Source organism: Rhineura floridana, chromosome 17, assembly GCF_030035675.1.
Source record: "Rhineura floridana isolate rRhiFlo1 chromosome 17, rRhiFlo1.hap2, whole genome shotgun sequence".
Lineage (NCBI taxonomy): Eukaryota > Metazoa > Chordata > Lepidosauria > Squamata > Rhineuridae > Rhineura > Rhineura floridana.
This window is the reverse complement of record NC_084496.1, coordinates 27,744,430-27,762,639: the sequence shown is the minus strand read 5'-3', so window position 1 is coordinate 27,762,639 and position 18,210 is coordinate 27,744,430. Positions and strand designations below refer to the sequence as shown.

General features: G+C 44.2%; 1 protein-coding gene across 7 annotated transcripts in view; it reads left to right on the top strand.

The window, feature by feature from the left end:
* MAD1L1 (mitotic arrest deficient 1 like 1) overlaps window positions 1-18,210 on the top strand; it is a 604,081-nt gene that overhangs the window by 310,025 nt on the left and 275,846 nt on the right. For all 7 annotated transcript variants that reach the window (XR_009759370.1, XM_061599459.1, XM_061599461.1 and 4 more), the window contains one exon: window positions 14,501-14,589. Coding sequence is in view for 6 of the 7 variants with exons in the window: in XM_061599459.1 (XP_061455443.1) it covers window positions 14,501-14,589 (89 nt within the window). In the remaining variant the exon portion in view is untranslated. The remainder of the gene's footprint in view (window positions 1-14,500; window positions 14,590-18,210) is intronic.

The following is an 18,210-nucleotide window of genomic DNA, read 5'->3' as shown; positions in this document are numbered from 1 at the left end:
AGGCCAAAAGTGTGTGTGTGTTTATCGGATGGATCCAGGGTCTGGTTAATATACCTTTATGTGATGGAGTTGTTCCTGCTGCCCTTAAAGAGGTGGTAATGCATCCACTCCTAAAGAAGTCCACCCTGGACCCCATGGTTTATAACACCTACTGCCCAGTCATGGATATCTACTCCTGGCCAAGTAGTTGCAGGAATTCATGGAGGATATGGATTGTCTGGATCCATTTCAGTTTGCGTTCAGGTGTGGTTTTGGAACTGAATCAGCCTTGGTCACCCTGCTGGATGACCTGTATGAAGAGTGGGACAAGTGAGTGTGCCTCTGCTTCTGCTTCTCTGTCTCTCAGCAGCTTTTGATGCCGTTGACCATGGTATCTTCTTGGACTAGCTCTGTGGGATGGGTAGTGGGGGCACTGTTCTGCTCTTACCTACAAGGTTGTGTCCAGAGAACAGCTCTGGGAGACTGTGCTAGGTGTGCTGCAGGGCACAGTCTTGTCTCCAGTGCTATTCAACATCAACATGAAACCACTAGGCATGGTCATTAGGAGTTTTGGGACAAAGTGTCATCTCCATGTTGATGATATGCAGCTCTGTTTCTCCATAACATCTGAGTCAGGAGAGTCTGTGTATGATCTGGACCATTCACTGGGTCTAGTGGTAAACTGGATGAAGGCCAATAAACTAAGCTTGAACCCTGGAAAGAAAGAGGCACTGTGGGTGGGCAGTACCTGTGTCTGGAAGATTGGCCAGTTGCCTGTTATGTTTGGAGTTGTGCTCCCTCTAAAAGAACATCTTTGGAGCTTGGTGGCATTCCTGGATCTATCTTTGTCACTGGAGGCTCAGATAAACTCAGTGGCTAGGAGTGCTTTGCACCAGCTGTGGCTGGTATGCCAACTACAACCATTCTTCAACAGGGATAGCTTGGCCATTGTGATTCTTGCACTGGTAACCTCAAGATTCAATTATTTCAACGTACTATATTGTGGGGCTACCCTTGGGTCTAGTCTGGAGGCTTCAGCTGGTGTAAAATGCTGTGGCTAGGTTGTTGATGGGGACAGACTATTACCAGCCTGTAACTCTGGTGCTTAAAAGTTTGCACTGGCTGCCCATATGCTACTGGGCAGGATCAGGCTTCGTGTATTAATTTATAAGGCCCTTAACTTGGGTCCAGGATATCCCTGAGGCCTTTGGGGGAGTCACTGGAGCTGGGCTTTCATTATTGTGGGCCCAGTAGGCCCCCTCCCAGTGCCTACTTTTTAAAGCCTTTTTTAAGTTTCAGCAACCATTTAAGTAATTTCTGATTTTATAGTTAACTGATTTTTGTCGTTATTGTATTTGTTTACAGCAGTCTCAGCACTATCCATCAATTCAGTGGTATATAAATAGTCAAAATAAAAGAATTGGACAGAGCGAATCCAGGCAGCTGAAACCCCTTATTTGCTTAGAGAGATGGCTATAAATGTTTCTGTTAATATTTTGCTCTTAGAATTGCTCTTGGACAGTCTTCACTTTTCCAGATTGTGGACCTACCTAACAGGGTGAGAAGTTGATAGGGAGATAAGGACTGGAAAACACTTACTTTCAATTTTAAGTGCAGTTCAGTTGCACTTAGACCTAGGAGGCCTATCATCAATTCATTGGGATCTCTCCATTCCTGGGCTGTAAACTTGCAATGCTATTAACCTGCCTTACATAGACATTGGATGAGGATAAACTCACAGAAGTTCATGAAAACAGTTTTGAAAATTGTTGTATTCTGTAGGAGTGTATGAAGCTGTCTACTCTGGCAGTGGCTCTTCATGGTCTCAGGAAAAGAAAGGCTCATTCCCATTACCCGGTGTGTCTTCCTTCTAACTCAGTGGTGAGGCCCTCCAGATGTTGGACTCCAACTCCCAACTGCCCCAGGCAGAATGGCCAATAGTCAGGAATGATGAGAGATGTAGTCCAGCAGCAACTGGAGGGCCAAAGATTTCCTACCCTGACTAACTGAAGTTGTCTGGCACTGAAACTGAGACATTCTTCATGCATGCAGAAGGCTTTATTTATTTATTTATTTATTTAATTAATTAATTAAACTTATATACCGCCCGACTAGCAATAGCTCTCTGGGCAGTGAACATCAAAAAAATACAATAAAATTACACAATCTCATAAAATGAAGTATATAAAAACTGTACAAACTGAAATCAGATTACAACAATGTAAAATTAAATTAACTTAAATTAAAATGCCTCAGAGAAGAGGAAGGTTTTAACTTGGTGCCGAAAAGATGATAGTGTCTGCGCCAAGCGCACCTCCTCGGGGAGACTATTCCATAGTTCGGGGGCCACCACTGAGAAGGCCCTAGATCTTGTCACCACCCTCCGGGCCTCCCTATGGGTTGGGACCCGGAGGAGGGCCTTCGTAGTAGACCGTAGTGAACGGGCGGGTTCATATCGGGAGAGGCGTTCCAACAGATATCGTGGTCCCACGCCGTATAAGGCTTTATAGGTTAGTACCAACACTTTGAATCTTGCCCGGAAGCATATGGGAAGCCAGTGCAGGCGAGCCAGAACAGGTGTTATATGCTCAGACCGCTTGGTTCTTGTTAGCAGTCTGGCCGCCGCATTTTGCACTAGCTGTAGCTTCCGAACCGTCTTCAAAGGTAGCCCTACGTAAAGCGCATTGCAGTAGTCCAGACGCGAGGTTACCAGAGCATGTACCACTGATGTGAGGTCTTCCTTACTCAGATAGGGACATAGTTGGGCTACCAACCGAAGTTGGTAGAACGCATTTTGGGCCACCGAGGCTACATGAGCCTCGAGTGAGAGGGAAGAGTCTAAAACGACTCCCAGACTACGAACCCGCTCCTTTAGGGGGAGTGTAACACCGTCCAGGACAGGGTATATATCCACCAACCGATCAGAGAAACCATCCACCAACAGCATCTCAGTCTTATCCGGATTGAGTCTCAGTTTGTTAGTTCTCATCCAGTCCATTGTCGCGGCCAGGCAATGGTTCAGCACATCAACCGCCTCACCTGAAGAAGATGTAAAGGAAAAGTAGAGCTGCGTGTCATCAGCGTACTGATGACAACGCACTCCAAAACTCCGGATGACCGCACCCAGCGGCTTCATATAGATGTTAAAAAGCATGGGAGACAAAACTGAACCCTGCGGGACCCCACACTGGAGAACCCACGGTGTCGAGCAATGTTCCCCAAGCACTATATACTACTGGTATATGCTATGATTACTTGAAAGCACAACGTTCAGAATGTGGTAATGGGCACAGGATTCAGCTTCCTGAAAATTGTTTTTAAATCTAGCCCTGTAGCTGCAAATACATGCTTATGTGGACAATCCTCTCCTGAGATCTCACTAAGCAGAACACTGTCTGCAAGAGATTCCCTGGGGTTGGAACTTCCCTCCTGCTCATGGATCTCCATGACTGGATGGATAATGGATAATCCGGTTTCAGGCCCGGTTTTGGCACCGAAACAGCCTTGGTCGCCCTGTATGATGACCTGTGTCGGGAGAGGGACAGGGGGAGTGTGACTCTGTTGATTCTCCTTGATCTCTCAGTGGCGTTTGATACCATCGACCATGGTATCCTTCTGAGGAGACTCGCGGAGTTGGGTGTCGGGGGCACTGCTTGGCAGTGGTTCCGCTCCTACTTGGCGGATCGTCACCAGAAGGTAGTGCTTGGGGAACATCACTCGACACCATGGACTCTCCATTGCGGAGTCCCTCAGGGGTCGGTTTTGTCCCCCATGCTTTTCAACATCTACATGCAGCCGCTGGGTGCAGTCATCAGGAGTTTTGGAGTGTGTTGCCATCAGTATGCTGATGACACGCAGCTCTATTTCTCCTTTTCATCTTCTTCAGGTGAGTCTGTTGATGTGCTGAACCGTTGCCCGACCGCGATAATGGACTGGATGAGAGCTAATAAACTGAGACTCAATCCAGACAAGACCGAGACATTGTTGGTGAATGCCTTCCCTGCTCAGATGGTGGATGTTAACCCTGTTCTAGATGGGGTTACACTCCCCCTGAAGGAACAGGTACGTAGTTTGGGGGTTCTTCTCGACTCTTCCCTGCCTGTCGAGGCCCAAGTGGCCTCGGTGGCACGGAATGCGTTTTACCATCTTCGTCTTCCAGTATTCAGAGTCTCTGGGAATACTAGTATTAGGACGTGACTGGTGGTTGCCTAGCAGGGGGATCTGTTGAGATCTGTGCTAGAGCGGGGAGAGAAAAAATAAAATAAAGGACAGTCTGGACTGGTGGAGTCCCTGGTGGTGCCTAGTGACAGGCAGTAGCCACGCGCAGGTAGGAACCTGACAGGGAGAGCCAGGGAAGGGCGTCACAAGGGCCCCTGGTTGTATCTGCTGCATCCCAGGGAGAACATTGTGGCAAGGGGTAGACTCTTGTTCTAAAAGACAGGATGTATATGAGCCAAACAAATAAAAAATAACAAAGGGGAGTCCAGCCTGGTCCTAATCATTGACCAAGGAAAGTTGCAGAAAGCTTTTACTGGGAACATAGGGAGTTGTCATACTGAGTCAACTGTGGGTCCATCTAAGTTAGTATTGTCTCCACCAGGAAAGGGGAACTCATGGCCCTCCATATATTGATGAACTCCCAACTCCCTTGAGTCCCAGTCAGCATGGCCAATAGTTAGGGATGTTGGGAGTTGGAGTCTCACAATATCTGGAAGGCCACAGGTTCTTTCCATACTTGGTCTACACTGTTTGGTAATAACTCTCCAGGTTTTCAGGCAAGGGTGTTTTCTAGCCCTGCTTGGAGATGCCAAGAATAGCACCCAGCATCATGTCTTCCTAGTTCTTGCTCCCTGTAAGACATAACTTTGCTCTGATTACCAGTTGCCCTGGGACTGCACAAGCAAGGACAATGATACTTAGCAACTGGCCAGATGAAGTTTGTGTTGCTGTGATCCATGGATGGTGGGCAGATGGCTCACCAAGCATTTCTTCTTCTTCTCTGATTACCAGCCACCTGCTAAATTTGCCAGTGATAGCTATGGTACCGGCCATGCTGCTAAACAGAAGAAAATATTCTACCAGTTGGTAGACCGGTAGGAGCTACAGCAGCAGTGTCTTTGCCACAGAAAGAAAAAATCAACAGAGTTGGTGAGATCAGTAAAGTCTGCTCCTTCTGTCTTTCTGAGGGCTCAAGAATCTTTGTTTGAACGCCACTGCAACACTTGGAGATCATAGCAGGAGTGCTCTAGAAGCACTCAGATGAAGATTCCCAGACATTCCCAGTTAGTGAGCAAGCTGGCAATCCAGAAGGAGATAGGCAGTCAGAGTGAGGGAGATGGGAGATATAGAGGGAGGGATAAAGAGAAAGAGAGGTAGGGAGAGAGAAGGAGAAAAATGCATTCTGTGATGTGTGTGTTAAGGAGCCTGTGTCAAGCATGTGGGTTTTGGTGCTCTCTTTTTGTGTGTGCTTGTGTCCACACAAAAGCCTTAGGTGGCCATGCTGGTTTTAGCCATGCTCACTGCAGCCAAGCAGCCCCGAAAGGGTTGGTCAAGAGGCAGTTGGGCACTTGGGCCAAAAAAGGGTCATCACCTCATGCTAATCTATTATTAGCTGCCGTTCAGATAATTTGATCAGAAGGCAGGCTAGGAGCAGATGTGTCCATAAAGTGTGTTTCTTTTGAGCATGGTATTTCTATTTTATAAGAATGCATTGCCTACAGAAATCAGTTTCCATTAATAAAAAAAAACCATCGTAATTATAGACTTTATGGCTAGAAAGTGCTTGAAAATATATGCTTGAAATGGTGTGAGCAATGTGTGGTGAAATCTTGGGAAGCCAACGTTTGTCTGAGTTAAGATTTGCAGAACTCCAGGGATGGGGGTGGTGAGAGTGATTTGGTGCCTGCATATCCCCTTGTCTGGTCCTGATGACAAGCAAAGGTTGAATGAATTATGCAAACTTGCATCATTTTATACAGTTTTCAGAATGTAGGTTGCCTTGGCATATAATTTGGATGGTCTTGGTATGGAAATGTAATTTTTTGGGATAAAGGTTTCCCCCAGAAGATTTGCAAGCCCAGCTATCCATGTTACACTGGAAATGTAAGAGGAATCATTGCTGTTCATGCTTCACAGACAGGCAGGGGCAGCATCTTCATATACAAGCACTATGGGGAAATCTGGTCTTTCAATGCATTCTGCCCCTTGCGTTAGAGTAGTCTGGGTGTGCCCTTGGTGTATTGATGTGTTGTGATTGTAGAGAATGGAGGGCATGGGCCAGCCTTTCTCAGCCTGGTGCCCTCCAGATGTTTTAGAATACAACTCCCATCAGCCCGAGCAAGCATGGGGAGCACCAGGTTGGCAAAGGCCAGCACTGGTCATGTGAGTCCTGCTCTTTATGTTCGAGCAAAGATTTCCTCTTTCCAAGACTGCCTGGTTTACATGCATTTAAATATTTTTACATTTAAACATTGTCTTGAATTGTGTTGAGACTTGTAACCAAACACAGCCTTTCCGTTCAATGTATTGTGCCATCTCTACACAGTTCACTTCTTATTTGTCTTTGTCTTTTTTAAACAAGCTGCTCTTCCCCATGGAGACTTTTGGAAATATTTCATCAGTCTGTTGCTGCTGTGCATTGAACCTTTAAAAAGTGTATAATTGGCTCACTGCATGCTTTAAAAAAAAATAAAAAATAAACATCTTCCAGGCCTTCATGGGTGGGATTGTTTTTCATAATTTAGCATGAGTGTGCTGGTCTCTACAGTTTATTTATGTTTTTAAAAGATTTAGCCTGAGACTTCAAAGGGTGTAATAAAAGTCTCCATTAATACAATTAGATTATTTCCTGTGTGTATGTCATTAATAAGCTGTTTGTTTATTATCTTTATATTCCACTTTTAAGCTAAGATTGTCTCCTAAGGCAGCTTGCAACAAGATGCAACATAAGCAGGGATAACGGGGAGATGTTTATGGCAGACTCACCTCAGCCCTTGTCATTGATGGCATAAACAGGTCCCAGGCTTCTGCCTCCAAAGAGATGGAGCAGATGGGAGGGAATGGCCAGCCTGCAGCAACAGCCCTTCCATTGCTCTGCAGAGCCTAGGCTGCATTCAAGTAGTACGTATTTGGGGATACAAATGAGGCTGATTCACATGACCTCCACAATATGGGATGATTGCAACTGTCCTAGAAACGTTGACTTGAATGGGACAAGGAGCACTTCAATGGGAACTCAAATCATATGCTGTAGCTTAAAGCCCCTCTTGTTTATCTCGCCAAGGGATAGCAACACTGGAAGGTGCAAGAGATGGGAAATTGTGCCTCGCAAGATATTTGGAACTTTCACTCACACAAAAAGTATAAATAGATAGTTAAAGAAATGCAACTATAGCCTAATACCAACTAGGCTGATTTAAAATGTAGGTTAATGGCACGGAGCAACAAACTGCCGTTTCCATGCTAGCATGAAGAAAGAGTTAAATACTTCCTCCAGCTGGTTGTTACTTGTAATGTATGTATAGTATATGTAGTATAGTATAGTATAGTATATTTGGATACACGCACCATACATGCTGACTTCAGCTCTTCTCAAATACAGCATGGATTGTGCTTTTTTCCTCCTGTTGCTTTTAAAAGAGGGCAATTTTTCAAGTTTATACCAAATGTCACTCTATTTCATTTCCAAATATAATCTCCTGGAGAGAAGGTTCACTCTCCCCATTTTCAATCTCTAAAGTTAATACATGAATTTATATTCTTTTCTCCTACTCGCTTTCCTAAATTAAGAGGCATAATTACCAGGAGCGCTTGCTACAAACGAATAAAGTGCCAAGGGAGGAGGAACTGTCACCACTGGCTGCCTGTGGCAGCTGCCCCCCTTCCTACCAGGCGCCTACCCCCGCCTTGGAGGATTCTGCTTATGAGGCAGTTTCTATCTTTTCCCACTAACTGGCTTTGCTTAGATTCAGGGGCAGGAAGCAACCCTTCCCTGCATCAGAGCAGTCATAAAAATGTAAAATTGCTTCAGGTTTATAGAGAAACTACCACTGCCTGTGAGCATCTTTCCTTCCCACATTGTTGTTGTTGTTATATGCCTTCAGGTCAGTTACGACTTATGGCGACCCTATGAATCAGCGACCTCCAATAGCATCTGTCACGAACCACCCTATTCAGATCTTGTAAGTTCAGGTCTGTGGCTTCCTTTATGGAATCAATCCATCTCTTGTTTGGCCTTCCTCTTTTTCTACTCCCTTCTGTTTTTCCCAGCATTATTGTCTTTTCTAGTGAATCATGTCTTCTCATGATGTGTCCAAAGTATGATGTTGTTGTTGTTATGTGCCTCCAAGTCGACTACGACTTATGGTGACCCTATGAATCAGCAACCTCCAATAGCATCTGTCCCGAACCACCCTATTCAGATCTTGTAAGTTAAGGTCTGTGGCTTCCTTTATGGAATCAATCCATCTCTAGTTTGGCCTTCCTCTTTTTCTACTCCCTTCTGTTTTTCCCAGCGTTATTGTCTTTTCTAGTGAATCATGTCTTCTCATGATGTGTCCAAAGTATGATAACCTCAGTTTCATCATTTTAGCTTCTAGTGATAGTTCTGGTTTAATTTGTTCTAACACCCAATTATTTGTCTTTTTTGCAGTCCATGGTATGTGCAAAGCTCTCCTCCAGCACCACATTTCAAATGAGTTGATCTTTCTCCTATCCGCTTTTTTCACTGTCCAACTTTCACATCCATACATAGAGATCGGGAATACCATGTTCTGAATGATCCTGACTTTAGTGTTCAGTGATACATCTTTGCATTTGAGGATCTTTTCTAGTGTGGACCTTCCCACATAACCTGGCCTTTTTGCCAAGCTAACAAGCATCCTTCCATTACTGGATGGCTGGGTGGCCACCTAGCAGGGATGCAGTGGGTTTCCTGCATTGGCAAGGCATTGGACTAGGTGACCTTCGAGGCCCTTTCCAGCTCTGCGATTCTGGGCTAGATGACCTTTGGGGTCCCAGCTCTGTGATTCTGTATTGTTACTGCAGGCAACAAAAATGTGTGATCAAAGCATTTGGTCCCAAGTTTGTCCTCCTCTTTTTGCAACCTCAAACACTGTTCCCCCCCACCCCCAAAGAATCTGCTTTTACAGTAATCAGATTCAGTAGTTGCATGGCACGTTCTTTGCCAAGGCACCATGCAGTCATTTAGTGACCTAATTTAAGATTTCTTTCCTCTTGGCATTCTCTCTCTCTCTCTCTCTCACACACACACATAGATATCCATGCCACTGGAGGCTGTATAAGGGAGGCACTGGAAAGGAAGGTCCTGAGTGTGACAAGACAGCACCACACATAACACTGAATGCTGCAATATCTTAGGGTTCCTTAAAAAAAAGGTCTACCTGCCCAAGAGTAAATAACAGTAAACATTCATATTGTAGGCTTCAACCAGTGTCTGACATGCATTATTTCTCAGCAATCCTGGCTCACAAATCAGCTTCTCAGCCACTACAGCACTGTAGTTCTGTATTAATAGAGGACTGCTCTCAACAGTCTTGGATGCTGCATGATAGAATTCTAAATGCAACAGAGATTTTTGCAATGGCCATTAAGATTTCTTGTCTATAGAAAGTGCAACACTACTGATTTTGGTTATCCTGAGGAATGAAAGCTAAGAGTCATAGAAGTATGGGAAGCTGCCTTATATCTAGTCCGACTATCATCATCATCATCATCATCTATTAGATTTATTAGTCAGTTTATACCTGAAGGTCTCCAAGCGACTTACAACCATGTTAAAAACAAAAACAAATATATCACACTATAACAATGAAACAACACACACACACAGAGAGAGGAAGGTTTTACCACATGCTAATAACAAAAAATAATAATCTCTGTCTATCAGATGCCTGAGGGAAAAAGTAAGTCTTCACTTGGCACCGAAAAGATGCCAATGAAGGTGCCAGGCAGATCTCACTGGGGAGTGTATTCCACAGACAGACAGGGAGCAATAACTGGAAAGGCCCTCTCCCTTGTCACCACACACCAAGCCTTCCTCAGAAGAGGGACCTAAAGAAGGGCCTCAGAAGATCTAAAGGTCTGTTCGCCTTGAACCCGTCAAGAGTTGGGCAGCCGCATTCTGCACTAATTAAAGCTTCCAAACTGTTTTCAAAGGCAGCCCCACGTAAAGTGGATTGCAGTAGTCCAGCCGTGATGTTAAACAGAGTAGAGGTTACTGTCGCCAGGTTATCCCTGTCCTGATAGGGTTGCGGTTGGGACACCAGTCTAAGCTGATGGAAGGCGCTCTGCACCACTGAGGCCACCTGTGCCTCAAGCGACAGCGATGGATCCTGGAGAGCCCCCAAACAATGAACCCACTCCTTCAGAGGGAGTGTGACCCCATCTAGAGCAGCTGCACACCAATCAGTCAGTCAGAGAGAGCACCCACCAACAGCATCTTAGTCTTGTCTGGACTGAGCTTCAGTTTATTGGCCCTTATCCAGTCTGTTATTGCAACCAAGCACTGATTCAGCACATCCACTGCCTCACCTGCAGAAAATGAAAAGGAGCAACAGAGCTGTGTGCCATCAGCAAACTGCACAATCACCTGGCAGTTTGGTTCTCAAGAAACCTGTTACTGCCCTCAGCTTCTGCTGCTACTTCCTCCTAGACGTCTGATCCTATGTCCATGTCTATAGCTCCTGGGATATCATGCTTGTCCTCTTCCTTCTAACAGTTACAGGCACGTAACACATGTGGTGCTTTAGTGTCAGTTCTGCTGCTGCTGCTGCTGTGCTTTAGGTTCCTTCTGTACCTTGTCTTTATAGAAATTTTAACTTGGAGAGATTCTGTGGCTGCAAAAACAAACCTAAACCAAAGGCGGTAGACAAACACGTTTGAAGCATATGCGGCAATCACACTTTTGAGGCTGTCAGTGAAAGTGTGACAGGTTGAATCTTTCCCTACTCCCTCAATTGAATGTTGAGCTTCTCAGAATTTTTCTGCCAGATTAAACTTTGAGGCAGCCTGGTAAAAGCATGGTTCTGCTTCACCCATCTGTTAAAGGACGCTATCTTGAATGATTTGCCGAGGTGTAGCTGTTAAGACTGTCATAGGAAAAAGAACAATGAGACTAATGCAATCTGCTGTGTCATAAGCTTTCATGGACCATAGTCCACTTCGTCAAATGCATGAAGTGTTTACCCTGAGTTACAAGTGTGTGTGTGTGTGTCTGTCATACAGACACACAGAGATATTTTTGGGGTGGGGGGTGGGGGTTGTAAACCGTGCATTTACAAATGCAGAACCTCCTGGCAATGGCAAGCCAATGACTTCAGTTACTGGAACTGAGGCTGGAAACAAGAAGGCTTTGGAGCTTACTTCAAGTATGGCAGGCAGAAGGTCTTGCTCTGTTGGACAGGCAAGGGCAGGAGATGTCTAGAACTTGTAACTGTCCTGCCCAATTTTGGGAGGTGATGTTCCATAGACCTCTTTCCTTGCATGTCTGAAGAGGGCCTCAGTGCTCTGTAAGCTAAGTTGCAGCCTCAGACTATCAGCTCCAAACATTCAGCATTTCTTGCATTTACAGAGAACACTGGAGAGCAGCCATATATTGTGAAAGTAGCTTGGTGAGGCCTACACAAGACTCTGCAACACATTCTGAAAATGGTACTGCATGGTCAAAACACTTAATCTTGCTTTCATTTTACACATGCATCATAGCTTAGGATATTACTCATGGCTATGCCCTTATTCATGTCATAAAGGCCTTGACTGGTGTAAGGAACGGACTGTCAATAATAGCTTTCAATATAGCAGGTGCAAGGGGACTGATCCTGAGTAGTGGAGTGCTGTTAATGGTTCATCAACTTAATGGGATTGGTGACCCACTCACCGCATTAAGCTTCTAATTTGTCCAAAGATGTAATGTGCAGTTCTTTCAAATGATGCTTTCATTTTTTTCAAATTTAATGACAATTCCCCATGGAATCTTCCATTTGTGAATCAATTTTGTAAGTAATAATCCCTTTGGAGCAGTTTGTTTTTATACTAATAAGTATTTTCATCATGCAGGCAGGAAGTGCATCCTACGTTATGCTCATTAAGAACACCTTGTTTGTTTGCTTGCTTGCTTATTGTATTTACGAGTCACCTTCCGCAACAGAGCCAAGGTGATATACTGGCTCCTACTGGGAGGAAGTGTGGGACATAAGTTTAATAAATAAATAAATAATAAAATAAAAAAGATAAAATATATCCATAATCAAAACACATAAAAGGCTAAAATATTATCAAATTGTCATTAAAACACAAATCCACACATTGCTGTTGGTGTAGACATTACTGGGTTAACATCCTTTCCTCCCGCGCTCACAAGAATAGAGGATATTCTTTCCCATACGTATATGCACACTTTCATAATATGCTCATCCTCTTTCCTTCGACCATCAACACACAATCACAAGCCACAGCAATCTATTACTAACCCCTTGCCTTTTCCTCTAAAGGGAGCCAGCAGCAATTTATCTGCTCATGTCAAGAGAGCAGGTGGCAGTTGGACTCAAGGCTGAGGCCGCTTAGCCAATGATAAATAGCCTATTTACTGGCGCTGCATCTTTGGATGCTGTCTGCACACAGAGAGTAGCACAAAAGTATAATAACAAACCTCATTGCAACCTTCAGCAGGAACGGGAAGGGAAAGCACATAATAAATGGCTTTGTGCTAGAAAGGTGGGGTAGAATTGAAAGTTTTGTGCCAGGCCGGGTGCCTTGGAATTCACATCCTTTGAATTATCTAGAGCACCTGCTTTATCCTGGCCATCTGTGATGGGTTGTGCTAGGAAAGAGAGAAGCTCCGTAATCAGAAAATTGAGGGAAGTGTTCCTTGCTGTGATAACCTTATCGGCCAGCCAATATGCATTAACTTCATATATACGTACAACATGTGGATACAGGGGCATCTGCATTCCCCGCTCTTCTGCATCATTGTGACTGGATTTGGGAAGCAATCGGAAGCTAGGTTTTTTGAGTGGAACACCCTGAATTCCCTTTCTTTGTTTCCACCATGCCTTTGGAGAAGGGATCCTTAGTGATGTGAAGTGGCCTCTTTTCCCCACTGCTTGTTCTGACAGTTTTGTCTCCGCGTCCTTTGTGTCTGTCTCTTGTAAGCCTCCAGTGTGCTACCCCAGCTTCATTTCTGGCTACTTGCTCTGCAGATGTCAACAAGTTGCCCCTTTTCCACTCTCCCCGCCCTGCCTAATGGAGCCAAAGAATTGGTACTGTCTGGCTGCACTTGGACTCAGTCCTCTGGTGTGGCATTAGAATGCTGTGTGAGTCTCATCAGCTCTGTTGAAGGATACTGTATGCTAATGCCTTATCTCCCCTGGTGCTGCAGACTGAGCCCTTGGTGTGTGTTTTTGGGTTTGCATCTCTAATTAGGGCAGTGCTTGCTCATTATTTTCCAACGTGTGCAGAATGCGCTGCATTTCTCTGTAGATTTTTAAAGATATGGCAGATGGCAAAGGGGAAAACTGAACAGGAAAGGCCAATCTTTGCTAAGGCTTGGATGGGATTGGAGGGCTGGCTGGGTGAAGGGGAAGGTGTGGAAGGACGACCGAGCGTTTTCAGACATACGTCCTAAAACCTGGTGTGATCTTTGCCCAAGCCAAAAGATTTTCACTTGTCAGAATTTAATCAGACCTGCAGAGGCAAAGGTTGTTTCAGACAGCCTTTACTCTAGAGATTGGGGGGGGGGGGAAGTGGATTTCTTAATCCTTCAGTAAGAAATAGCTGGACATGAACTACTCTCTTGTTTCTATTTCTCTTCAATACCTGATGTTTTATAGGGAAAGAAGGAAATGTGTGACTTGGCTCTCCCTTTCCATTCCCAGGGGAAGGAGGTGGGTGTGGAGTAGGTTGGCAGCCCCCACCCTCACCTAGGTGGTAAACCGTTTCCTCCTAGAGTGAGGCCACTTTAGTCTTCTGAAGACATTTATTTAACCACTGATGCCATTACTGCAGAGATCCTGTGATCCCTGAAAGTGGTACCAATGAGAACAAATGAAGCCGAAATGTCCTGAATAAAATTTTCTCGTCTTGTTATTCAGTAATATATGTTCCATCAAGCAGTGTATTGGTGTCTGTTTACCAAGGCGTTAGGTAGGGCAGAGAAGTGGTCTTCTTCCAGAAGAGGGTGCTTACTCAACCTTTCAGACTTGCTACTTACTCAGGAATGCAAATTGACACGATTTCTATTTTATTTATGCATTCCGCATCAAATTGTCTCCTCTATCACTTTCTGTATATTTGTGTTTGGATAGTAATAGGCTTTATCCAGCTACGTTCTACCCAGAGTAGGCCCACTGAAGTTAATCATGTCCATCAGTTTCAATGGGTCTCTTCTGAGTAGGGCTAGCATTGAATGCAAACCAATGTGCCTTTGTTCCCAGAGGGGGGGTGGGAAGCAAAAAGGAGAGCAAGAGAGAGAAAACAACTTGCATCCCTTCTGTTTGTTTTGCAGATGGAGGCAGAGCTAGAGGTACTGAAGAGCCAGGCGCCCGCAACTGATCCGAGCATCTTCATCGCTAGAGAGGAAGTGAATTCACTGAGGTGAGTGTCCTCTTTTTAGTTCAGCTGCGGAAAAGGGAAGGGGCTAAGCTCTTTTAATTAGGAAATTTATCTTCTGAGAAGAAAGAAAATTCCTTAGTGATAGGGTTGTGAGCCTTAATCGGTATGATTAATTAACTAAACTATAATCACAGACTAAAATTTCTCTTCTGACTAATTGGCAGGCTGAAAACAAGAGTGTAGAACTCTTGAACTGTTTGCCAATCTGCAGGCTCTTTAGGCACCACAACCCCCTCCTTTTGGTTTGGAGAAACAAGCAGTTAAATATAGCTTTTTGTTCCAGTTTATAATATTCAAAGCTAACAGATTATTTATTGTCGCCTGTGAAATTATTTAGCTTTCCTTTTAAAAGTAAGAACCATATTAGAAAGAGCTCAGATGAAATTCATGTCACTGCTTCCTATAACTCTGTAACTTCTATAGTGCTAATGGCTCTTGAACTTCTCTGTCTCCACCCCCAAGCTATTTTGGCTGTTGTGCAGTATTGTAGCAGGGAAAGTTTCATATTTCTACACCAGAAGATAGCTGGTCATTCTAACACAGCATTTACTTCCTGAAAGGCTTTTCTCATAATTAAAATAAACTCTTCTCCAGAATCCTCTTATAGACACCCTCACTGATGGTATGCAGGGCATATGCAGGTTTGTTTTGTTGTTATGTGCCTTCAAGTCGATTATGACTTATGGTGACCCTATAAATCAGTGACCACCAGTAGCATCTGTCATGAACCTCCCTGTTCAGATCTTGTAAATTCAGGTCTGTGGCTTCCTTTATGGAATCAATCCATCTCTTCTTTGGCCTTCCTCTTTTTCTACTCCCTGCTGTTTTTCCCAGCATTATTGGCTTTTCTAGTGAATCATGTCTTCTCATTATGCGTTCAAAGTATGATAGCCTCAGTTTCATCATTTTAGCTTCTAGTGACAGTTCTGGTTTAATTTGTTCTGGCACCCAGTTATTTGTTTTTTTCGCAGTCCATGGTATGCACAAAGCTCTGCTCCAACACCACATTTCAAACGAGTTGATTTTTCTCTTACTCGCTTTTTTCACTGCCCAACTTTCACATCCATACAAAGAGATCGGGAATACCATGGTCTGAATGATCCTGAGTTTAGTGTTCAGTGATCCATCTTTGCATTTGAGGACCTTTTCTAGTTCTCTCATAGCTGCCCTCCCCAGTACTAGCCATCTTCTGATTTCTTGACGTTGTCTCCATTTTGGTTAATGACCGTGCCGAGGTGTTGTTAATCCTTGACAAGTTCAATGTCCTCATTGTCAACTTTAAAGTTACATAAATCTTCTGTTGTCATTATGGACACATATGCAGGTATGCAATGGTGTTCATTGCAAAGTAGTTGACTGATAATTGCTGACATCATCCCTTTGCATCACTATCTCAGACTCATTATTAAGGTACAGGATAAACTGCATTGTTTGGGGTTTCCGTTTGTTATTTGGGTCCAATATCCTCTCTGTCCCCATGTTTTCTGGAAGCCTATAAAATCTCTTGTACTCTTGGTATTGCTGTGGCTCCCTCATTGCGTATCCCTTATGTTTGGTTTCCTCTCTGTGGAACCAGCCTGGCTGTTTGTTTTTTATTTTTACTAGCTGCCTGCCTTTTAAACAGAGGATCTGTCAGCATCAGTGTAGGAAAGACTCAGAACCTTGCTTTTTTGTAACACTGATGTGCTTCCAAGAGAAAAAATAGTCCCCCTAGTGTGCTGCTGCAGATGTCAGAGGTATACATGTTGTGACTGAATAAGAGAGAAGTTATAAAACAGCATTCCAGCAGAGGGTACGGCAGCCCTTTGTAGAACTAGATAACTCTTCATTCCGTTATTAAAGCTTTTACAGCTCCCTTTCCTAGGCACACGTACCGTAACCAAGCAGCAACAACAAAAAAGTTTGGATACATAGTTGTTTTAATTTAAAACAAAACAAAATCTCAGATGAAGACAGCTTGCATTGGTGTTCTGGGCTGATGGGAGGCTTCGGAGCTGTGCCTCCAATGCTTTTCATTGTCTTATGCTTTCTCTGTTGTCATTGTCAAAGTATTGGTGTCTCAGAGGTATGAGTGAAAGATTAAACTTAAAAACTACAAATTTTGCCCTTGCAACTGCATTTTGAAAAGTTGCTCTTAATGTATAATTGGCACTTTCTCTGGGAAGGTAACATAAGGTTTCCATCAGTTTGACATAAAAGATGGATAATACAACAGAAAAGTGTCCTATGTTCTACTCAGCCGGCTCAGTAGATCACAGCCTCAAAACCAGCCACAGGGATGTTTCCTTTTTGATTTACAGCTGAGGATCTATTGGCTATTTTTTTTAAGTTCAAAGCTACCCCTTGTATTTAGGGATCGTTCTTTATTTCAGTCTGCAGCTTCTTCCTCTCCCCTTATGAGGTGATTGCACAAATCCTTGAGACTGATGACCAGTGCTGTGACTCTGCTGATGCCAGTGGCTATGTTTCATATGGCTAGACATACTAGTTTGGTATGTACCTATTAGTGCTGGACTGTAGGCAACAAAATGCAAAGGGAGTGGAAGTGTGAGCCCCCACAGGATCAGGAGTGGAGTTGGATGGAGTGGTGGAAAAGATCCACAAGAGATCAATTTTGGGGCAGAGACTAGCATCTGAGCCAAGATGCCCTCCTTAATGGGGACTATAGAGTGAGGAAGTAGTCAGAAGAGCTGGGGAGCAGTTAGCAGGGGGGAACATCCCTGTGTTTTACCTCCCACCAGGGTCAGGACAATGACACTTGATTTCTTTTTGTAAGACCTCCACTTCCTGGTTGGAGCAACTGTGATGTGGCATGTTTGCACCAGTGTAGTTTACTTGCAGTATTTGGCTGTTTTGATCTGGTGCTGGAGTGATAGACATGAATGAAATGTGGTGTGCATGGGATTTGGAGAGTGGCTATGAAGTTAATATGAGCAGTATATGGTGATTTGTAGGGGAGGATGGAGTGCTATGCTTTTCACCTTTGTTTATTCTTTCTCCCTTCCTCCTTATTTATCGTTGCTGAATTCCCACTACTAAGTTTTTATCAGATGCTAAATTTCTCTGAAACCGCAAGAATAAGAAACATGCATTTGCAATGAGAGTTCAGGTTTTTAAGAGAATGAACTTGTGTCCTGCATGGCATAATCACCACCAAGGAGATTGCCTGGAAGAATCATAGGTTAGTGGTAGAGTACGTGCTTTGGATGCAGGTTGTCCCGGGTCAACCCCCTGCAAATCCAGATAGGGCTGGAAAAGATCCCTGTCTGAAACCCTGGTGAGCCACTGCCACTCAGTATAGACAGTCCTGAACTAGAGGAGCGAGTGGTTTGAGGTAGCTTCCTGTCTTGCTTTCTTTACTGTGGTACCATGTGTTTTTTTGGAGGGAAGTCATTATTTGCAAATGCCCTGTTTCTCAACCTCTAGCACAGCCTTCCCCAATCTGGTGCCCTCCAGATGTTGTTAGACTACAGCTCCCACTGTCCTTGACCACTGGCCATGTTGGCTGGTGCTGATGGAGCTGTAGTCCAAAACATCTGTAGGGCACCAGGCTGGGGAAAGCTGCTGTAGCAAATAGAATAATGAAAATAAAGATTCTGCGTT